General features: G+C 30.3%; 1 protein-coding gene across 3 annotated transcripts; it reads right to left on the reverse strand.

Moving 5' to 3' along the window:
* Positions 1-292: 292 nt before the first annotated feature.
* Positions 293-21,501, reverse strand: LOC145047687 (formin-like protein 17). 3 transcript variants are annotated; one of them, XM_078996023.1, is made up of 16 exons: positions 20,485-21,499; positions 17,826-18,719; positions 17,448-17,599; positions 17,216-17,318; positions 17,006-17,077; positions 6,308-6,406; positions 5,463-5,504; positions 5,297-5,377; positions 5,152-5,202; positions 4,904-4,985; positions 4,714-4,808; positions 3,049-3,120; positions 2,825-2,941; positions 1,769-1,837; positions 1,591-1,657; positions 293-638 (listed from the first exon to the last, which is right to left on the reverse strand). In XM_078996023.1, the coding sequence occupies exons 1-16, from the start codon at positions 21,391-21,393 to the stop codon at positions 526-528; spliced, it is 3,018 nt and encodes a 1,005-aa protein (XP_078852149.1). In that variant the 5' UTR covers positions 21,394-21,499; the 3' UTR covers positions 293-525. The 3 variants fall into 3 exon arrangements, with proteins under 3 accessions (XP_078852149.1, XP_078852150.1, XP_078852151.1); XM_078996024.1 differs by lacking the exon at positions 6,308-6,406 and having other exon boundaries at positions 20,485-21,501; XM_078996025.1 differs by lacking the exon at positions 17,826-18,719 and having other exon boundaries at positions 20,485-21,490.
* Between the last annotated feature and the right edge of the window lie 3,833 nt (positions 21,502-25,334).

The raw sequence follows: 25,334 nt of genomic DNA on the forward strand, positions 1-25,334 counted from the left end.
TCGCCTGTATTTCTGCCATGTTTTGGCTCTCATATTATAACACGTGGAAGTGAAGCATGCACTATTTGATCATACTTTATTTGATACCTATCCCTATATTGGTAGTCTGCATTGTTTCTTTGTCCGGTTCAAGTAATTAATGGATCACATGTAAGTAGGAAATTATTTATGTAGTTTATTATATATGTCTTTTATCTTTTTCACTTTGTGTATTAGATTATAGATAACATATAACATACATTTTACATTAAGTATTATACACCTTAGGTTGATCTACATGAGAAAAACACAATTATGTGTCAATTAATTATATGAACATATACGCATGGAAATCAGGAGAATAACCGGTATCAACAATGTATATGCTTAGAGTTACTGATTTCATCTTTTGGCGGATCCCTTACTATCTTATTTATATGTTATACTATCCAATGTTACATAAGAACTTTGAACCTAGCTAGATGGTTACAAGTGCATTGCTTGTTATGATGGAGTTTTATATTGGTATAAGAATGAAATCTTGCATCATTCTTCTTTAGTACTTGTCTCCAATTTCTTCTTTCTAGCAGTTGCCTTCATATTATTATGACTATGTGCTTTCTTGAACATCTCGATAAAATACACCAGATAAGTTATAACTGCAAAAACAAAGTGAATAAATCATGAAATATCCTCAAACAATAGCACAATGTAACTATATATACATTATTAACTAAATTGTTTATTTTAAGTTGCACACGATGTTATCTTACTTCATTAAACTAATCTAAAATAGAGTCTAATCGAAATAGACAACAATGTGTTCACTTCTACTAATTTCAAGTTTTGAATAGAATAGGCCATATTACAACCCCAATTCCTTTTATTTAACAAACATATATATTACACATACTATATATATATATATATATATATATATATATATATATATATATATATATATATATATATATATATATATATATATATATATAACCTTAATTTTGTTTGGGTGGGCCTTGGCCTATATTGGCTACACCCCTAGAGATAGCGATTATATATATATATATATATATATATATATATATATATATATATATATATATATATATATATATATATATATATATATATATATATATATATATATATGGTAAGCTAAATAAAGTGAATATATAAAAACATTACTCTTATGTTATTATATAGTATAAATTTTGTATATATAACTTTATTTCATTTTTTAGAATATGTAAATAATTTTTTAAATTTATATTCACATTATAATTTATTATAATATTACACATATATAAGAATCATATCAAAATAATAAAATAAAAATAAATATATGAATAATCATATATTAACATTCATATTAAAATGTACTTAAATAAAAGCCCTCAATCACTAGTTTTATACTGATTATGTCATGCTCTAGATTTACCTACCCTTTTATTTTTGTGTTAATAAAGGTGTAAAACGATTGCTCTTATTATGTTGTGATACAAATTAGATCATCCTAACATATATGTTTACATATATACCATAAATAGCTAGAAAAAACTCTCGTTAGCTTGTAATTAAGAAATAATGCCATTAAAAACTACAACAAACCTTGTCCCCATGAATAATGATTGGGATCCTCTCCAAAATATATGACAAGTGACTCTGCGTACCGATCCTGCAAGACATGTTTTCTTGTTACGAAGTAAACTAATATTTTTCTCGTTCATTTCTAATGATGTTAGGGTGAACATATATAATAATTAAAGCACATAATTGAATTACTCACCACTTCATCAAACAGGGCGATTAGAGATGGGAGTTCTGCATCGGCACTATAAAGAAATGTCCTCAAGGCCTGAAGGGTGATGTATAATTAATTTACTTTTTCGAAAGAAAAAGATAGACTATATTGTCTGATACTCATTACTAATTATATGAATTATGTTCTTTCTTGTGTGGGTGCAATATGTATTGCCTTAAGACCAACATACAAAATTTGTTTTTTTGCAACACTTTGTCCACATATAAAGGAAACAAATGGGTAAAATATTTAGATTTAGGCTAGTACTACATCTGTGAAACTTCCATTGAACTGAGTACGTATTGAAATCATGCATCTTGAGATATTATAGAAATCAAATATCCTGAGTGGCTGAAAGTTTTGTTGGTCACTCATTTATTAATGAACTAGGTTAAAACCCGTGGGAACCACGGTTATAAAATAAATTAAATATTTAAAAAAAACTTATAATTACTAATCAATTATTGTAAATAAATTATTAATTAAGATATATATTTTTGTATTTATATAAAATTATAATCGTTGTTTTAAATGAAAATGTGAAATATATTTTGAAGATATATATCATACAATACTTATTTGTGAAGTAATGAAGAAAAATAACAATAAATTCGTGAATATTCACGGCAGATGAGATAAATATTTGTATATATATTGAGTATATTGTACAACTGTTTGCATTATTTTATTTGAAAATTTGAAAATTACATTGTAAAAATAACAATGAATAGGTGTTATGCAGGGATTTAGTATAACAATGAATAGGCGTATACTAAAGGATCCAAATTCAGTCCTCTTGATTATGGAATCCTTCAAACCTTGGTATGAAGTAAATTGTCGTTCCAGCTAAGAAATACATAAATGCATTTAAACTTTTGTCAACTCAATGATTAAACCACGCTAATCATAAGCTATTGATTCATTATCTTGATTCTTTAGTTTTCAATTCAATAAAATATTATGTCCCCGTAGGTCATTCATAGTTTTCCAGCCTGTTATACTAAAGATACATGCAAATCAAACCAATATATGTTTATTTACCTTCCGAAATTTAGCAGATACACTCCCATCACTGACTGAAGCATCGAATTCTTGCTTAACCTTCTCAAAACTATTGATTATTGCACACTTCTCCTCATACAAATCTTTAATTTGTATCTATGGTTTGATGTGATTACCCAAATGAAACAAAAAAGATTACAAGTCAGCATTAGGCATCCTATTGCCAGGAAGAAACTCGACTAATTTTAAGGTATTTAGCTTACCCAATATGCATCTTGCAAGTGTATCAGATCCTTGTAAAAATACAACAACTCTGGCATTTGCTCAGCAACCACCTGTTAATATGCAATAGTGGTATGTACATACCCAAAGTTAAAAAATGATAAAACTGACATAAAGTTTCATAAAGAAAATGTAGGGAATTCATTTTCTGGCAATTCATTCCATGAGACAGAAAATATTATTAATATCGTTCACATATATGGTCTTTGTATGCATTCACCCATTCTTTTACCTCAAATTTGTTTATGTTTTGTGTTATAAACTTTTTTTATTTAGAAAACATGTGTCTCAAAACCCAATCCTACATTCAAATTAGTGAAACAGTAAGGGACACAAATGCACATTGTTTTATGTCTAAGATACCAGATATGGTATTTAGTTGGATAATACTTTCCAGCTATCTTATGGTTGTGGATTACTATCTAACTTGGCCTCATTGCCTAGACTTAGCAATCGGGTCCCGCTCCCAAAAGAGCTAGTGGGGGAAAAGGGAAGCCACCCCTTGCGGTGCACGGCAGTGCTCGAGCACAATATCTGCAGCGCTTGGCACAAGGTCTACTGTGCACAAACCATCATAGGGGGCGTTGAGGAAGAGCAAAGTGGGTAGCTGGACAGGGCTCAAATTTTTTTATTATATGTATATTTATTTAAAAAAAAAATTTACAATAGCAGTAAGAGTTTTTTTTTTCTGACTCGTCCTGGACATATGAAGAAATTTAAATATCGTGCGAACCACACAGCCAAATGACGTTTTGGGTTCGTGGGCACTATCCCATAAGAAGCGGTCAATTTTTTTTTTAATATAAATATATGTTATTGTATGTTTGTAACCCTAAGTAGAAATCATGTGTGGCAGCCACGATTCTAATAAAGTATCTCTAGTTTGCATGTGTAAATAAAAGGATTACTCTGATCATCCGAATAGTCATAAATTTTTGTGTTCATAATTTCTCTTCGCATCTTTATTATGTGTTTGTATCTTTATCACATTTTAATATTTTGTCCCCAAGAAAACTATGATAGACTTGGTTGGGTTAATTGGTTTGAAAGTCATGTGATGCATGGCTGATCTTAGTAGGTATTTTTGTTTGTTTTGTTTATAGTGTATTTTAGTTTGTTTTAGAGTTTAGAGTTTGAATAGAAAAGGAGTCGAGCAGAAGGTTTGACCAGTTCTTAAAGCTTATGGAAAATTAAAAGTACACCGTGGGTTGAGAAGTAATATTCAGTTACGGGTTCTTTACGTAGGATTTTTTTTTTTTTTCTTTATGCTTAAAGTACATTCCTTGTCAGAGTATATATAACCATTTATCTACGAATGAAAGTGTAGGCTTTTGGTTTTTTCTTATTTCCTTTCCATATATACATATTTCCATAACTCAATTCTCTATCAAACTCAGGTAAAGACATATTTGTGATTTTAACTTGAGGGCCTGAACTAACAACTTGTTGGTTTATCTCTATCTGTATCTCTTCTAGGAAAGATATAAACTTGATTTCCCGATCTAATGAAAGATCGTTTACATAACAAGAAGTTACTTTGTTTCAAAGGATTCCTGTGTGAATACTTGGTTAAGTGGATATCATAATTATAGCTTTCTTTTTAGTAATCAACTAATATACGTCAAAATTAAAAGTCAAGGATGTACCTTGCATAGGAAGTGCAACAGGGTGACGTTCTTGTTTGTTGCCCATGTGCAATCCAATCTCTTAAGACTGCCTAATTTGAATCCTTTGGCGGATCCTGCAACATAGATGATATACATCATTGCATGAAACACGATAAGGAAATATAAGGTCCCAGATATGAAGATATTTATGCAACACTTCCTACTGTACCTTGAGCTATGCCTGCATTTAATTTGTTCCCCAACTTGAGAATTATCCGCATTATCTTAGCCAGCTTTGTTGATTCCTTGATCTAAATTTTGTAGAAGAAATTAAGATTTTGCAAAGTGGTGTATAAGTATGTTCATAATCCGAGGGGTGCATTAGGGTAGCCTAAAATCCAACATGATACTTCCTCATCCGAGGGTATGAGCTTTACTTGCGAGTTAAATATTAAATTGGACCTAGATGAAATTTACCTCTTTAGTAGCATCTTTGATAATATTTAGGGTGTCTCTGAAATTCTTAACCTGCAAATTTTTTTGAACTCAAATAAACAAGGTAGCTAAGCCAGACATAAATAAAGTAAAATAGCAAAAAGATTAATTATGTAAGAATATTCACCCGGCGGGTAAAAGTAATTGCAAATGCAAATACTTGTAGTTTTGAATCTATCCTTGGGATCTTCGCACACTCCAAGAATAACTAAAAAGCAAAGTACCATAATGTTATGTCTAAGGTGTGATTATATCTTTCTGCAATTAAACTTCCAATCTATGATTAAAAATACCTGTTCACACTCTCCTAGTGTTTCCTTTTCTCGAGTATGGTTCTGAGATATAGAAATCCGATTGCATATTAAGTATAAGTCTAGGCATCATTGTTAGGATTAATCGTTGATATACAGAAAATCAGGCATGCATAATAAACATGAGAAGAAAAACAAAACAAAACAAAAAGAATTAACAAGATTCACAGGATCAGAGTTACCGTCTAATTCACTGATGGAGTAGAGATATATATTATTAATGTAACCGCCAAACATGCGTAAGTTAACAATCGTACATGGAAATCTATTTCTAATGATGAGTTACCAAAAAACTGTCAAATCCTAACGTTATCAACTTGAGTGGGACCCATGCTTAGCCCCCATAGAAAGCAATCGGATCAAACGGATGATTGGTCTCCAAAACTCAACATTTATAGCAACAAGTTCTTAACAAATGTCTAAAATTACAGATTTGATGAATAATAGCTATTCATGGTGTACACAATAGGCATAGACTACACACAGGTCAGGTGTACATGTGTATCTAAAAAAAATAGTAAGCGATTTTCTCAAGAGAACCATTAATTTTTTTTTTTACTTTCTGCGGCTGTATTATTTTTTTTTCCTCGATTTAGCCCATAATTTTATTCAACCTTCTACTTTTTGTTCTTGTTAATTACCATTTTTTCATTGGTTCATGTTTCCTTAAAGTGACACTTTAAACAAAGTTTTTTTCCCAAGCTAGGCAATTGAATTGCTAAGGTGTTATATATATACAAATGGCCTGACATAATTTTATCTTTGTTATGTATGGATATAATGGAACGAATACAAACTAACACAAGAAAGAAGTGAGCAGACAGTACCGTTATCATCTCCATTTCTTCATTTGTAGGACAAAGTTCAGTAAGATCATAAACTTGATCAGCACTCAGAGCAGAAGAATCTAATGCAAGGATTGCATTCTGCAAATCAAACACAACTTCTTATATAATGCTGCAATGTTATATCAGAAATTAAAGTGTTTCTCTAACTTAATAAACCAATAGGACTTTTGATATTGCATGATTTATTTTCCCAATCTAGGTAATACGTCTAAATGTTTGCAGGGGCGAATCCCCTTAAGGGGCCAGAGGGGGCCATGGCCTCCACTCTTTTCAGCCTACTTATACTTGTTTATACATAGATTTAAATTATTTCTTGCATATTAAAAAAATGAAGCTTTGGAGAGACTTAAAATGAACAGGACTCCAGAAAAATACAAACAAGAAGTCTTGTGAATAACTAAAAATCCTAATATGAAGGAAACAGATACACCAAAAATAAATTCTGAAATTTTAAACTATTTGATAACCATAAAAGAAAAAAAGAAATAAAAGGAGAGAACTAAGAAGTCTCAAAAGAATGTAACAGAAGCGCCCCTCTTCTCTTCCTCTCCGTCAATGTCAATTTCTTCCCCGGTCTCCTCATCATATGCAAACTCCAGTCTCTGCGACTCAGATGTGTAGTGGTTTTTGTTAACCTTTGCAGCCTCTCTTACTTGTTAGTCCACAATACATACTTGTTCCTTCTTGTTGGCTGCTTTAGGGGTTTTTTTTATTGTATAGCGATGTTAAGGTGAGTCAAATAGCACAACATATTGCGTGTGTGTCTATATATGAATTGCTTTTTCTATTAAACAAAAGAAAAATACATTGTGCTGTGCATCCTATATTAGCTTTTGACTTTTTTCTTTGAATAGGTTTGTGATAAATGTAAATATTGTTAATATTTTTTTTTAGAAATATAAGATAGTAAAATGTCTTTAGTAAAACATGTATAAACCATTTTGTTATGTTCACTTTTTATAAACTCTATCTTGTGTTATTGTTTAATGTATACATGATTTGAGGAGATTATAAAAATATATTAGAAAACCATTTAGAAAAAAATTATGAGAGTCTTTTCTCTATAAGAAAATACTAAAACATTAATTAAGATTTGTAAACCTAATTGTCGATTATTAATTCAACTAGACTTAAAAATCTAGTTGGTAATTGTTAGAAATCGATGGATAAACAAAAAAGTATAAGGGTTTTATGATATGCTACAATTTAAATAAAATTAAATTTGTTTATACTATTTTGTATTGTAGTTTTGGTTCCGGCCCCCTTATTTTAGTGTTTGTGTTCCGTCCCTGACTATTTGCATGGATCATGAATGATTAGTTTCACATAGTGTTGCAACAGACTTTGTGACATATATTCAAAAATATGTAAGTTTTTAAAAAAGGGGTAAAGGCGAACAGTAAAACAAAGAGGGTCACAATATGATGTTAAAGCAGCTTGGTGATATATATATATATATATATATATATATATATATATATATATATATATATATATATATATATATATATATATATGTTCATGTGAGACGGCCTAATTTTGTGAGACCGTGAAATGCAATCCTAGTAACTCATTTAGTAGATAAAAAATATTTTTAAAATGCAAAATAATTGAAAATTTTCTTTTTTTTTTAAATATTATTTTCGGAACATATATTTTCCAAAAAAAAATACCGATAAGAATAAAAAAATATATATTTTCAAATACTCTAGTAGAATATTAGAATATTCTACATATCTCACAAATCTAGTAAAATATTCTAATATTTTAAAAAATCACATTAGGATATTTATAGTGTAATATTTTATTAGAATATTTCATGTATTTTTCAAAATAAAAAAACGGTAATCTTGTTTTTTTAGGTAACTAAAGTTTCGAATAGTAATTAAGAGAAGAATTTTGGGATTTATCATTTTATTTTGCATTTTAAAATTATTTTTAGATTTGGTCTCATTGTCTCACAAATTTAGCATGGTCTCAAATATATATATATATATATATATATATATATATATATATATATATATATATATATATAGAGAGAGAGAGAGAGAGAGAGAGTTAAGTTGAAATGTTTTCACTATCTATTGTACGCATGTATGATTGATTCTGGACCAATCATTTTAGTTATTTTAAGAAATTAATTAATGCATATTTAACGTTGATGATGTAATTAATACCCATTATATCTTCAACATGTAATATGCATTAATTACTTTTTCTTAAAATAACTAAAATGATTGGTCTCGAATCAATCATACATGCACACAGGAGATAGTGAAAACAAAATAACCTAACCATATATATATATATATATATATATATATATATATATATATATATATATATATAACCTACATCTGTAGGGATATGTACATTTAACGATGATGCATGTATTCTTTAGAAGTTATAATATATATATATATATATATATATATATATATATATATATATATATATATATATATATATATATATATACTTGCAAACAAGTTACTATATTGAGTGACCTGAAATCTCAGTGTCACGTAGTAAGTAACGAGTAATTTGTTCTAATATCATTTGATACACTGTATTTTGTATCATTTCAACAATGACAGGTAGCCATAGTGACAAGTAGCCAGGCCTGCCCAGAAGGGGGGAGTTGGGCGATCGTCACGAGCTTATGCGTTGCTTGGAGCCTTAGTTGTATTTTTTTCATTCTTATATGTTTGAAGTATTTAGCACTCGAGTTGGTAACTACGTGAACATCATAAACATTTTACTTAATTTGAATGTTGTTTGCTTACTAGTGAAGAGTGAAGTTCACGTGTTTCGTTACAAGTAATTATTTTTAGAGTAAATTACACAAATGGTTCCTATGGTTTAGGGTGATTTGTGCATTTGATCCCTAACTTATTTTTTTAACTCGGAAGGTCCCTACTGTTTGTTTTTGTTGCGCGCTTGGTCCCTGTATTACCTAAAAAGCTATTTTGCTCTTGATTTTTTTAATTTATTTAAAAAAACACACCCCCAACTCTACCCCGATCACCTTACTTTACCTACTGCATTATTTCTCCCTATTTAAATAATAGCCATTTTAGTTAAAACAAGGACCAAATGCGTAATAAAAACATACATTAGGGACCAAGCGTGTAACAAAAACAAATAGTAGAGACTTTCCGAGTTAAAAAAATAAGTTAGAGACCAAGCATATAAATTACCCCAGACCATAGGGACAATTCATGTAATTTACTCTTATTTTTATTTGTTTTTTTATTAACCTCGGTGTTTTTTGTAAATAAAGTTATTTAAATATTTTTAAAAAGATAACTATAATTTTAAATTACTAAAGTTCGCTTTTAATATGTTTCAATATAACTTGAGAAGTTCTTTTAATACTAGGTAGTAAACTTGGAAGTTTATTGTGGGAATTTAAAGCTTTTATGTTAAAGAGCAGCCATTATTTAGTTGCACATGCTCTATGTGTAAATGGACAAAATTAGGGCTTAGGGCCTCCATTTGTAGAGGGCCCCACTTAACCCAAATGTCTAATACAATCCAATGTCGAATTGTCCATATTAGCTTAATCGCTGTCTCATTGTGCACACCCTTCAAAAGTTCGATTCATCAGTTCTACTTCTAAAAGCCATGATCACACTTCTCGTCTTCTTCTTCTCAGGGACGGGTCAAAAATCGGACTATGATTAACGATTCTAAACCGCTGAAATACATACATTACCTTCTGTTCTTCTTCTTCCTTTTCCAATCTTGGCTTCTCATGTTCTCCATAACTGATAACTCCACTCCATTAGTCAATTGTTCAAGGATTTCTGATGATTCAAGGTTATCACTGAAAATGGTATGTGCAATTTTTTGAGTTTTCACTTTTATTTTTCCATTATCTATCATCTGAATCTAAGAAACTGATTATCTAATTAGGGTGTGTCACTATGTTGCTGAAATTGTATCTGAATTTGGCATACTTATAATCTGAGATATCAGATATGATCTAATTAGGGTTAATACTTATTAGTTCAAGTTGATTAGGTTTAATACTTTTCGATTTTTATTTCTTCTGTAATCTGATTTTTTATTCTATTCTTCATTGGTTACAACAGATTACTAAATTAGGGGGTGTAAACGAGCCGAGCCGAGTCCGAGCCTGAGCCTGACCAAGCTCGAGTTCAGCTTGTTTAATTTTGAGGAAAATCAAGCTCGAGATCGAGCTCAATTCGAGCCTTAAAACGAAGCTCGAGCTCGGCTCGTGAACAATTTAGTGGGCTCGCGAGCCTAATCGAGTCTCTCTCTCTCTCTCTCTCTCTCTCTCTCTCTCTCTCTTTATATATGTATATATATATGTGTGTGTGTGTGTGAGTGTGTATGGATGTATGGATATATATATATATATATATATATATATATATATAGAGAGAGAGAGGGTTGTTTAAGCTCGTTTAGGCTCACGAGCCCATTAATTGAAGATCGGCTCGAGCTCGTTTAATAAACAAGCCTCAAGTTTAGGCTCGAGCTCGGCTCAGGCTCGTTTAATTCGATCTCGAGCCGAGATTTTAGTAGCTCGGCTCACTTACACCCTTATACAAAATATACAAATCAGGTTGGAACGAATATCAGAAATTGAGCTTTCCATTATCTTCTAAAGTTCTATTATCGAATATCATTGGAACAGGTATAATCCCAAATTCCTAATCGGCTAATCCATATCTTCTATACTTATAGTAGTTTTCTTGGTGATTGTTCATTGTTATTATTAATCAAATAATTAATAATCATGTCAAAGAGAAAATATGAATGATAGGCTTTAAAAAGGAAAAGAACAATGCAACAATAGCTTTTATAGAATAAAAAAAGTGTCGTTTTTAAAATTTTTAACTACATACAAAAATGTTGATAACGTTAAGTATAGTAAATGACAAAGTGCCCCAACTTTTTGGTTCGCTTAGAGCCTCCAAACTGGTTGAGCCGTCCCTGTTGCGTATAGTTGGAGAGCGGGTACTAGAGAAGATTATGTTAAAGATAAAGGTTGCGCGAGTGGAGCTTGGATTTGTGAGGGTGTAAAGTGGAAGCTATTAAAGATATATGATTGTTCTTCATAGTACACACTTGGAAATATTCTCTCCCATACGATAGAAACCTATATTCTCTCATCTTCAATCTTTGTTCATACTGATTCGCTTGAAATAATTTCATTTTTATCATCTTTTACATCAATAGCTTTGTTGTTGTTCATTTTATATTCTTGTATAGCTAGAATCTTGAATGTGAGTGAGAATCTTAGGATTAGATTAATTTACAGGTGAGTGTAATGTTTCATGTTGTAAAAGTATGCCAAAGAACTCTTTGAAATAAAGATTAATCTTCTATAGTTGTGTCTGTTTCATATATTTGTTCATCGAACATTGTGTGTTTCAACACAGTGGCAGATACAAAACGTTTTAGTAGGGATGGTACTAAAAAAACTTTCTGAAAAAAGTCCAAATTAGTAATGGCACTCATATTTTAAAATCGGTGCACCTAATAGAAAAAATATTAAAATAAATAAATAAATAAATAATTTACACTACGTATCGGAATCGGAGCAGTTGCCCCAGACCACATGGGCTCCACTAAGGTCTGCCACTGTTTCAACACCTCAGCAAAATGGGTTGTCGAAGGTAAAAACCAATATATATTAAATGTTGCTCGTTCATAATGTTTTCAAGAGCACTTCTCATTTTCTAGGGATAAACTATCTTGACTATTACTTGTGATAATTAGATGTTGGATTAGGATGTATAAGGTGTTAACTAAATTGATATAATTGATTGAATAATAGTAAAGTTTTTTTTGGATTGTCCTCGTAATACTTTGATTGATATTAAGAGAGAGGTAAATAATTTACTAATATATTATAAGATGAATATATTAATTAGAAATATAAGTAATTAATCTAGAATTAATCAGAATTAGTTTAATTAATTGCTCTGGATTAATTAGAATTAATTAATGGGTCTAAGAGTTATATTGCAATTGTTAAATAGTTGAATAAGGAAACATTCTAAAACTTTCGTATGAGGGGACGATTTTGGAGCCTCCCTCTAGGGATACTAGAAGGATCATTGGTTGATTACAAATGTGAATTTGAATTGCAATATTTTGAATTCAATTTAGGGTTTCTGACAACTATAAATAAGGACATCCATAAGACTTAAGAATCCATCACAACACAAAAGAAATTTCAAAATCTCCCACTCTTTCTCTTATTTTGATCCTAAGGTATTCCTAGGGTGTGGGTGTGATTCAGTGTAGGTTTCTAGACTATTGGGGCTAGCATTCAAAAAAATGGTTCTTCAAAGTACTTTTCTGTTTTTGATAATAGCAATAAGGTATGTCATCAAACCTTGTGAATTTCTATTTTGGTATGGTTATTAAGTTATTTTTTCAAAGTATTTGTGAAATTTTGCAAGTACATAGAATTAATCTAAAAAACTCATCAATGGTATCAGAGCCAGGTTTGTTTTATAATTTGCACATTTGTGAAAGTCTAAAAGAAACTAGGTAAATCAAAAATGCCTAGCCCTAGAGGGATTTTTGAAATTTCCTTGCCACCATGCGTGTTTCAAAAATTACTAGGGTTTTATCAGGGTTACTCATTTTCCATATTTGTTATTTTAAAGGCCTTAAATTTTGAACAATTAAATATACATAACTTAAAACCTAATTTTCAAAATTAAGGAACGGATTAGATTAAATAGATTAATTAATAATAGTTTAATTAAAGATAATTATTTAATTTTTAAATGATTTAATTAATTTAATTAATTGTTTAACTAAGGGATTAATATTAAATCAAGATGTTTTAAAAGATTAATTAATTAACTGTTAAGCAAGATAATTAAACCAAACCCTTGTATTTTTAAAAGTTTTAAAATATATCTTATACATATTTATAAAAGTTATAATATTATATGTATAACTAAAAGTCAGTAAAAAATCAATAGTATGTCTCATTCACGATGTAACACTATAAGAGAGGTATAAGAAAACAACATATAAAATGACTGTTAAATGGGTCTTATTTTCACCCATCGTTTCTTTGGATGGTGGAGGGTCCTTAACCGAACGAGTTTGACATGACATGATAATATTAAAAGTATACTATATAAGTGCTAGCAACTACGATAATCTCACTCTAGTTACTTAGGATAAAAACGTGAAAGTGTAAGCTTATCCTTAATAATGCACATTGGTTCTTTGTGTGCCGTTACTGGAGAAGGCATGGCTAACCAACATACTAATTAGGAACTGCAATTTTGAACAATGGCATAACTCGTGTTTAGTGTTTATGGAGTATGTATGGTTAACCGACAAGTCAATGTGAGATCATAAATGGGAACGAGGTTGTCATGTAGGTTTGCATGGTTATTCATATCTTGTTTGTAATCCTCTACATCCCAATCACAAATCGAAAAGCATAGTCTGATATTAAACATGTCACTGAACAGTTTTGTGGATCTTGAAAGATCTAGGTATTTCATAATAGATCGAAATTGGTAAAGTGTCATACATATCTTATATAAACTCATGATTAATTTAGAATTGTATTTTTGGATTCTATCCTTGAATATTTAAGGATAATCAAATAACTAAATTCTTATCTCTTATGTTAGATGGCTAGAAATGGTGATCTTTCTCTTCCTCCTCCTCTTCTTAATCCACCCACTCAGAATTTCCAAATCTTGTCAATCTTTTTAAAGAAAAGCTTATTGGTCCAAATTACATAAACAGGATGCCAAATTTTAATTTGACCTTGAGATACGAGAACAAAGAGTTAGTTCTCGAGAATCCAACCCTAGAAATAAACAAAGAAACTGCTAATCCTGAGGAACTCACTGAATATAATTAGCATGTTCATAATATCACTAAGGTCGTTTGATTAATGATTACAACCACGGCACCTGACCTTCAAAATCTCTATGAGGACTATTGGCTTTATGGGATGAACTTGTATATTGCTCAAATGTTCCACAAGAAAGCGGGAAAAGAGCGTTATTATGTTGCGAAGGCGCTTATGGCAGACAAATTGAAAAAAGGGGAATTTGTGTTTGCTCGTGTGAAAAAGATCCAGAGACACCTAGAGAGGCTAGAAAAGCTCAATGTGAACTTTTATAATGAGCTTTCCATTGACATGGTACTCAACTCATTGACCATTAGTTATGATCTGTTCATTTTAACTTATCATTTGAATAACAATGAGACCATGCTGATTGAGCTCCATAACCTATTGCAAACTTTTGAAACTGGAATGAAAAATTCTCACTCCAATAGTTATGCAAGTACCCCTGTAGTAGCTATTCAACAAGGAAAGGAAAGAAGAGAAAAGCTTGTTCCCAACCCGAGTGGAAAAGGAAAACCCATGTTGTAGAGTCAATGGTTCAAAGGGAAATGTCAACTTCAATGCTCCACTTATAAGTGATTCGAAAGAAGCAATATGCTTTCCTTGTTGCTACAAAGGGCATTTAAAGAGAAGTTGCCCGAAGTACCTGCAAGAAGTGAAAGAGGACAAGGGCAAGGTGTATGTCTCTTCATCTAGTACATACATTATTGAGATCAATAACCCTAATATTCCAAACTCTTGGATCCTTGATATGGGATGTGGTTTCCACATTTTTTCTGATACGCAGGGACTAAGGGAAAGTGAAGAAGTTTAGCATTAAAAGTTGAACCTAATAATGGGGAATAAGCAAAAGCCACCTCCTACCAAGTTTGGGACTTATGAGGTAATGTTTGACTATAGTGTTAGTGTTGATTTAAACAATTGTTGTTATTCCTCAGAACTTACAAGAAACATAATTTCATTTGATGCTTTATTTAGACAAGGTTATATCTATAGTTTTGATAATGTCAATGGTTCAATTTTAGTTTATAAAAATGATCCATTTATTTTTAAATCTTTTCCTTGTAATGGTGTGTATGAAAATACTATATGTGTGAACGAACTTGGTAATTGTGTTTATAATATTGATTCTTCCAATAATTTGGACAAAGCATGCTTATGGAATTGTCGTCTTGGACACATAAACAAGAAACGTATTGTCGAACTCCAAAAGGATGGAGTGTTGAAATTATTTGACTTAAAGTTAGATGATCAATGCGAGTATTATCTATTGAGAAACATGACTAAGTTACCTTTCACCGGTACATGTGAAAGATGTGAAGGATGGTTTGACCTAATACATACATATGTATGTGCGCCTTTCATATCTTCCACTAAAGATGCAAATTGCTACTAAGTAACGTTTACTGATGATTATAGTAGATATGGGTATATCTACCTAATCAAGCATAAATCGGAAACTTTTTAAAAGATCAAATATTTTATGCACGAAGTAGAGTGTCAATTGGACAAGAAGATATTGATGCTTTGATTTGATAGAGGTAGAGAATATCTTATTATCTTAAGGAATGTGGAATAATTTCAGAATTGTCACCTCCTAGGACATCACAACTTAATGGTATGGATGAGAGGCGAAATCGTACATTTCTTGACATGGTTCATTCCATGATGAGTCAAGCTTCACTTCCTATATCATTCAGGAGGGTATGCCTTACAGACAACCACCTATATCCTTAATCTTGTTCCTACTAAGAAGGCTTCCAAAACACCTCATGAAATGTGGATGGGGAAACCTACCTCACTAGCACATATCAAAGTCTAGGGTTATGAAGTTTTTGTTAGACACGAAACTCAAGAAAACTAGAACCTAGAGCCGAGAAGTGTATTTTCATTGGTTACCACACATAAGTTATTAGGATACTTGTTCTACAGACGAAGTGAGAACGTTGTTTTCATAGCTCGAAGAGGAGTCTTTCATGATAGAGAGCTCATATCCAAAGGAGATAGTGGGAGTACAATTGATCTTGATGATCTTCAAGAGTCTCCCAATGAGGAAACCTTTTATGACTATAGGATCAATCATGTATGATATGCCATGTACTCGCCCTGATGTAGCTCTTACTTTGAGCATGGTTAGCAGATATCAGCGAAATCCTGACATGGATCATTGGAGAACGGTGAAGAATATAATTAAGTATTTGCAAAAGACAAAAGATATGATCTTAGTCTTTGGTGGAAAATATGAACTTAAAGTGAGTGGTTATAATGATGACAGCTTTCAAACAGATCTATATAACAGTTATTCTCAATTCTTCTTGGTTTTTCTATTGAATGGTGGAGAGTTATATGGATTTTACTCTTCTTGAGGTTATAGATATGAGAAATAAATGAATAATGATAAAAAAAAATAGGATGTTGATATAATAATTAGCTAATGTTTGGAGAGTTATATGGATTTTACTCTTGTTGAGGTTAAAAGATAAAGTTATATATAAATGGATTAATGTAATGATAATGCAGCAAGCTATTAAACATTGGAAAATTGAATGGATTAAAACAATTTGCAAGCTTAATAATCGAAGCTAATGAACCAATTTTGAAGATTAGCATGTTGGAATAATGATTCACAACCTACTTTCTTATCTAAACGTGGCTGTTTCATGGAAGAAAAGTGTTTTGGTTTAGACCACGGTTAGAACAAAAAAAATTCTATAATTAAAACTAAGCATACGAGTTTTGACTTGGCTTAGTTTATCAGTTTTAATTCCATATCAAGTTTTTCAAACTCCTAATGAACTTACAGTAATATCAGCGATGGGAAGCTTTATGTCCTGAAGCATAATTTTGCAACTACTTGCTCTGTCCGAATGAACCTATAAAGAAAATTTTCAAAATCACTTAAGAATGCTTATAAAGTATCTAAAAGAGTATATCACAAAGAATGAAACAATGGACATTTATTTTATTTTAGTAGTACAGTGGTAGTTAAAGTACATGCTGAATGAACTAACCGGACAACGGTTTTCTGGCTTGGGCTTTTCAGAACCTAGGTGACCTCTATCTTTGTATTTGCAAAACCAACCCTCGAGTTCAGTAATATCGATTTCAGGATCCCTAAAAGTAAGAAATTTCACCAATTTTAGTAATGAAGCTAAAGCATAATATGATACGTTTTACTTATGCCTTAGATAACTTGCGTGTTATAAGTAGTGCTTGCAATTTCCATCCAACAAACCCACTTACCATGATTGGTTTCCATGTTCAAGAGACACATCCCATAAAGTTCCAAGAGTGGCACGGGTTGTCTCCCAAATTAGGGGTTTTAAGGATCTTTGATACTCATTCCTGCTCTTTGAACTTGGATTTGGCGGTGGTGTAAGATGTAGAGGTAAAACCTGAATAAAGATGTAAACTTGGTTATATAATGTTTTACACATGACACTAGGACACATAGAAGGTATAAACAAACATAGTCTAGTAAAAGATCCAGTCACCCATCCTTTGGATCACATTCATTGGTAGTGTAACAAGATATATTATTTCTCGCAAAAGTATGTGGAAAAAAAGATAGATTTAGATGACTATAAAGAAATGAATCAAGAAAGTAGAAAAGCGACATACTTGACGTTCGAGTGCAGTTTCAAGTGCTGTCAGGATCTTTTTCATTGATGGACGTTCTTCACGGTCTCTCTTCAAACATTGATAAGCAATTGTGACAAACTCTCTCAACGAACTAGGACTTATTTCATCTTTTATATTACCAAAGATAATTCCACTTAGGTCATTCTTTTCGTAGCAATTTCTTATCAGTTCTGCTAAAGATCGATGCTCATATTTATTGGGAGTATTCAACCTCCCACACAAAAGTTCAAACAACACCACGCCAAACGAATAAATATCTGACTCCTTTGCTGGTGAGCCTGTCTCTATATATATTGGATCACAATACCCAGGCGTCCCAACAGCACCAGATATAGGAGATATGTTTTCCTGGTTAGCAACAATAAACTTAGATAGACCAAAATCTGCGACCTTAGCATTCCAGTTTTCATCTAGTAGGATGTTGCCACTTTTAATATCAAGGTGCCATACACTTTTTTGGTAATCTTGAGGATTATGAAGGTACACTAGTCCGCTAGCTGCCCCAATGCATATCTTAAGGCGTTGAACCCATCTTAGATCATTGCTGTTTATATAAAAGTCAAGACTTCTCTTAGCTGCGTACTCATACACAAGTATCTCCTCGTTGTCATCATTACAATATCCCAAAAGGTTGACAATATTACCATTCCTGTATTGAGAAAGGTTACGTTCATTTTCAAACCCACGGTTCCCTGCCTCATTTGTCGGATTTAAACGTTTTATAGCAACGGTCATGATATACCCCTCCGACTGTACTAGTTCTCCAATGTAAACTTTTGCAAATCCTCCTTCCCCGATGCATTTGTTTGTAGCAAAGTTATCGGTAGCTAATTTTATATCTCCTAGTGATATTTTGGTCCCCTCGGTATATATCTACAAAACAAGCCAAGAGACGATCTACAATTACTTTTTTTGTCTATTTGTGTAATCCTATGCTAATAAAAGAGTAGTTATTTTATCAAATGTCACAATATTAGATCTCCTAATTAATATGATGCCACTTGTCATTCTATTAATTCTCTATTTTAAATTGATTAAACCTGCTAATTAATGTGATTCTATTTGTTTAATATATATGGAAAATTATCTCCACATATTTATTTGAATTAATGATTATAATTTTACATAATTAATAAAAAAATCTTTTAATTAATAACTTATTTAAAATTTTATATAAAATAAATGATTAATAATTTTGAATTTTTACAAGTTTAATAATTTTGTAATTGTAGTTCCCACGGGTTATAAACTAATTTTCTTATAAAGCTATAAAATTAAATGAATAAACTTGCTTTAAATTGTTGAAGCTAAACATATAAACTTGTGTGAGTTATATCATATGCAAAAGTATTGATATATGTTGATTTTGATTAAATTCAATATAAAATAATTTTATTCAAAATTGCAAAATTTATCCCACTAGATTTTCATTTTCCTTGGGCATATATTGTCCAAACCTTTTAAAAAATTGTGATGATGGTTGACTTTGCTTTTAAAATAATTTTTGAGACTTTTGGCTTTTTCAAAAAGTCAAAAGTTTAAAAAGTTGTTTGGTAATTAGAAAAGATTTTTTTAAATTAACTTTTTGAGAAAAAGAAAAATGAGACTTTTAAAAAGTCACGAATCTATGAGTTTTGGTAACTTTTGGATTTTTTCTCTTTTCCCCTCAAAAGTTTAAACAAATACGTTTTAAAACTATCTTTTGGAAAAATATATGAATCAAAAAGTTCTTTTCTAAAAATGACTTTTTGGTCTCAAAAATTATCCCAAACACCCCTATATATAAATGAACATTATAATCAATGAAACATTTATTATTCTTTTCCACAATATAAATATAATAATAAATAGTTTGTTTTTTCTACCACTAAAAGCATTTGTTATGATTTTTTGTTACATAATTAAAATAACGAAATATTATAAAACACTAGTGCACACACATAGGATTCTAATAAGTAATCAGGCCCAAGGCAATATCATCTCTTCAATTGTCGATTCAAATGGAAATTCCAAAAGACACCGTCTCTCCCACATCAAACGCTGTAACATTAGTTCTTTTATTTTTCAGAATTCGCCCGCCACAAATACACAATACATTGTTCTTTCTCTTCTTAATTATGATTTTCACTTTTTTTTTTTTTGTTTTTTTTTGTTTTTTTTTTTTTTTAAATAGCAGCAAACGAAAGCTAGATGATTTTCTTTCCGAATCAATCTTTTGAGAGTTAGACTCAAGAGTAAGTGCACCAATTGGCTTCTTTCTGAATGGTATTCCTCGAAAGTTTGAAGTAGAGTACCCTTTCATATTTTAAAGTTTTCATGTGTGTACATCGAATTTCTGAATCGTTGAAATTGATTTCTGAAGTATGTTTGTGATTTGTGATTTAGATTATCGGACTGAAGTGCAATTTTGTATGAATAACTGAAATAGAATTTTTTGAATAATTCGATTTCTCTATTTTCTGAACATCTGATTTCTTATTTCTGTATTGGGCTTTTTTCAACTGCTCAGAGGGATATGGATATTAACAGCCAAATATTGATGAAAAAGATAAATAAATATAAGATGTTTTAATGAAAAACATAGATGAAGGCTAGAATAAAAATAAATGAACCAGTAAAAGGAAAAAAAGGAGCGTACTTGATATGTCCGTGCATCTTCAAGATTTTTCACTACATCGTTCATTGATGGACGCTTTTCAGGGTTGCTACGCAAACATTGATAAGCAATTGCTGCAAACGCCGTCAAAGAATCTGGGTTTATTTCATCCTTCATATTAACCCAAATAATTTTATTTAGCTTGTTCTGTTTGTAGTGTTTTTGTACCAGGTGGATCAATGATTCTCCACGCCTATCATTATTCTGGATACACAACCTTCCACACAAAACCTCAAACAACACCACTCCAAAGGAGTAAACGTCTGACTTCTTTGTTAGAATCCCTGTCTCCATATAACTTGGATCACAATATCCCATCGTGCCTACAGGATTATTATAAAGAATACTTATGCTTATATTAGCCTGATGAAATCTTGATAGACCCAGATCTGCAATACTTGCACTCCAGTTTTCATCTAAAAGGATGTTAGCACTTTTAACATCCCTGTGTAATATTCTTTGATGGGTACCTGCAGGATCATGAAGGTACTCCAATCCGCGAGCCGCCCCGATGCATATTGAAAGGCGTTGAACCCAGTTTAGATCTTTGCTATCGAGATGCAAGTCGAGACTGTTGTTAAAAGCATACTCATATACTAAGATCTTCTCGTCTTTCTCGTCACAAAACCCCAAGAAAGGGACGATATTTTCATGTCTGTATTCTGAAAGCATCATGATCTCTTTCCAAAACTCGGGGTTTTGTTGCCAAGCTGTACGATCTAAACGTTTTAAAGCAACTTTGGTAGGCCCCTTCAAAAGGATAAGTTCTCCCTTATAAACTTTCCCAAGGCCTCCTTCTCCGATGCAATAGTCTTTAGCAAAGTCGTTGGTAGCTGATATTATAGCTTCTAGTGGTATTCTGAGATGTTCAAACTGCTTTGGGACAGACATTATTTTGATGATCAATGGAAAGTAAGAAATAAGAGTTAGGCTTTCAAAGAAGAATTAAGGTTGAAGTGCTTTTGTAAGAGATAAGAATCAATCCATTGTTGCGCAGCAATATATACAACTTAATCTGTTGGTCAACTCTCTCTCTCTCTCTCTCTCTCTCTCTCTCTCTCTCTCTCTCTCTCTCTCTCTCTCTCTCTCACACTCACACACACACACACACACACACACACACACACACACACACACACACACACACACACACACACACACACACACACACAATTATTGTTTATTTCCAATCTAACAAATTTCTATCTTAATACAAGTAGCATCTCTTCAACAAACCTTGTTTAATTAAAAGCATGTGCTTTTATACATTTAAATTAATTGCGCGTGATAAGGAAATTAATGACTCCGGACAAAAATGTATCCTGTAATTTCTAAGGAGTTGACTACTATACAACAACCCGACAAAAATATACCTACCCCATATTATATAATTCTACCCCTACAATTATTAATTTTTAGTTAAATAATAAAAATCTAGACATCCTATTCATATAAATATTATTCTATCTCTTAATCATTTTTTTTCTTTAATATGCACGAATAATTATTACAAAACAGTTTTCCATCAATAAATCTATAAATATAGTAATCCCCAATATAATGTTATTTTAATTTTCTAATTTTGTCCTCATACTTTTGTATATCTTTCAAAATTTACCTTTTGTTTTTTAAAATTTTATTTTAAACCTTTTACTAGTATGTTACTATAAGGTATTATTAGAAACTATGAAATGGATTTTAAATAAAAATAGTTGACAAATGAAATGGATTTGACGTGCGTCAAGCTAAAACTATTTATTTTATAATATATTTATCATATTAAATTATTTTATTTTTAGCGGTCAAATGACTATTTTATTTTTTTCTAAAATGAATAAAAACGTCAAAAAATATTAGAAATATGTTATAATATTTTAAATAACATAAATTTAATAAAATATTTTAATAAATAGAATTAAAACATAATATAATATTTTAAATTTTTTAGATTTTTTATAGTAATGTCATAAATATAAACTAATAAACAATTAAAAATATATTCAAACGTGAAATATTTTTTGTTGTTCAACAAAGATTCAAAGATTTTTTTAACTATACAAAAAGATAGAAATTTAAAGACTTTTTGGTTATACAAACAAACAAAACATCATATATTTTTTTCAAAACAAAAAGTTATATTTTTTTAAATTCACTGTTAGAAACAAGAATAAGTTTTAAAAATAAAATTATGAAATAAATACAAACAAACAAAACTTAAAAATATGCATTTAACCAAAACGTTAATCATTAAAAAAATCACTATTACTAAATTGAGGGGATTTAAAGTAGTATACTAATACTCAAACAAAATGTCAAAAAAATATAAAAGAATAAAACATCAAACAATGTTTTCAAACAAAATGTCAAAAAAAAAATCATAAAAACAAAGGTAAATAAATAAATTAAATAAAAAAACAAGATTAATAAAAAAGATAATAAGCTAGTATATTAAAAGAAAATAAAAAAAAATAATAATTATGTAATCATTAGTTATTTAAGGAAAAAAGTTAAATGCAATTATTAAGGAGTATGGTTAAATGGGAAAAGGGTATAGATAATTGCTAGCTAAAACAAGCATAGTAGAATTTCTATTTTCTTTTTTGTTTCTTTATAGAAAACATTAAAACAAGCATAGTAGAATTTGCTTTAATTAAGAACGTTGATTTGCTTGCTTGCAAAATAGCTTTATAAAAATACGTCACATATACAAAATCAAGCGGAGTAAACTAATACCTATAAAGGTATCTAGTTTTGTTTGGAGAGCTGCTCTAGGGTGCATCCTATCTGCAGAAGCACTTGGTCACAGAGGTATCAAACTCGACTCCACTTTATGTGGATCATGTATCAACGGGTCGGAGACTGTTGATCATATTATAGTTGGATGTCCTTATGCTACTGAGATTCTCGATAAGATATCAAGATGGTGTGAGTTTGACAATATTAAAGTGCAAAGTGTTGGTGACCTAGTGGAATTTGCAAACAAACGGGGAAGGTGTTCCAAAAGAAGGAAGAGACTAAGTGTCATCTTCTATTGGATAATATGGACTCTATGGAAAACAAGAAATGAAAGGTTGTTTCAGAGATGCACAAGCTCTCCTTCAAAAGTGTTTGAGAATGTCAAATCAGTGGCGTATCTTTGGCTCAAAGTAAGGGATAAAAATGGAATTTGTAAGTGGGAGGATTGGAATGTTTCTCCTCTTGCATCTCTATAATTGTATTACTTTCAATAAACTGTAATGTCTTTTGGTGGCCCCTGTTTAGCTCCTTGCTTGTTGGGGTCAGTTTAATAAAAATATCGTTGTTTCAAAAGAAAAAAGTAGCAGATGCTTAAATTAACAACATTAGATGGCTCAAAAGGAATTGCCATGTTGGTTCAAATTTCAAGGACAACAGGACAGATGGGCAGGCAAAAAATTTGGATGTTTTTTTTCCACACGCCAATCTAATACACACCGATCTATATCTATTTAAAAATCTTAATTATTGACTAATAATTTCAATAATAAACTATTTAAATTATATTGTTTTTCGAAAAAGTAAATTGTTTCTTTCTCTTTTTTAATCTCTTTCTCTTATATATATATATATATATATATATATATATATATATATATATATATATATATATATATATATATATATATATATATATATATATATATATATATATACTACTCCTTGTCCCAAAATTATTGTCCATTGCCAAAAATAGATATACACTTTTACCATATTACCCTAACATTTAATAAAGTAAACCTGAATAATTACAAATGCGTATTTCCCGTTGTTTTTAGAAAAGGACAAGAGGGTCATTTTACACAAAAAAGACAAAACTAATGATTGTTTTTCTTAATCTGTGTGTTTTTTTTCTGTGGACAATAATTTTGGGACGGAGGGAGTATGTTATAACTCGTGGACATCACGGATGAGAAAGATAAAAGAAAATTATAAATAAATCGTAAGGTAATGACTGAACAATAATAATAATAATAATAATAATAATAATAATAATAATAATAATAATATAATTATTATTATTATTGTTATTATTAATTTATAAGATTCCTGTGTGGTTTATAATGATATAATTATTAGTTCAAACTACAACGACACATTGGTTTTAATATGGGATGGTCGTTTTGTGTTTATAGATATTTTATAAAATTATAATTTTATAAAATACAATATAAATCAATAGAGTGAAAAAGAAACATAATCAATCATGAAAATAACATTATTATATGACAAATTAAAAATTAATGTAGCATAAGAAAATACATGAACACAAAAACAATTTACAAATTAAAATGATGAATGAATGGTCATTTACTAATAATAAATAAAAGATGATAAAAAGAACAAAATTATATAAATTATTTATAAATTTTAAAACTTCTTTATACAGACCATTAGATGTTTTATTTGTAAGTGTATCATCGGTATCTAATATTAACAATTTTAATTATTCTTTATTTTGAACTCTAGATAACGAGACAAATAATTGACCATGTGTGAAAAAAATGACCCTTAAGAAACAAACAACACTCATTAAGAACTATCTTTGACTCGTTTTAATTATCATTGCAGTAGATATGCTTTGAGATGATGATGATGATGTGGTAGAAATTTTTTTGGATTTTTAATTATCCGAGTATAACTTATTATTTTTTCTCCTCTTTAGCATGTGTAGAATCCATGTTTTTGTTTGATAAATAATAACAAATAATAAAATACAGGTAAAAATAATTTAATAATTTCAACTTAAGACTAACCTAGGATTGTTAGCTCCTTTAATTGGAATACACATAAATTCACAAACTGAATTAAAATCA

This window comes from Lactuca saligna, chromosome 5, assembly GCF_052625555.1.
Source record: "Lactuca saligna cultivar CGN05327 chromosome 5, ASM5262555v1, whole genome shotgun sequence".
NCBI classification, from domain to species: domain Eukaryota; kingdom Viridiplantae; phylum Streptophyta; class Magnoliopsida; order Asterales; family Asteraceae; genus Lactuca; species Lactuca saligna.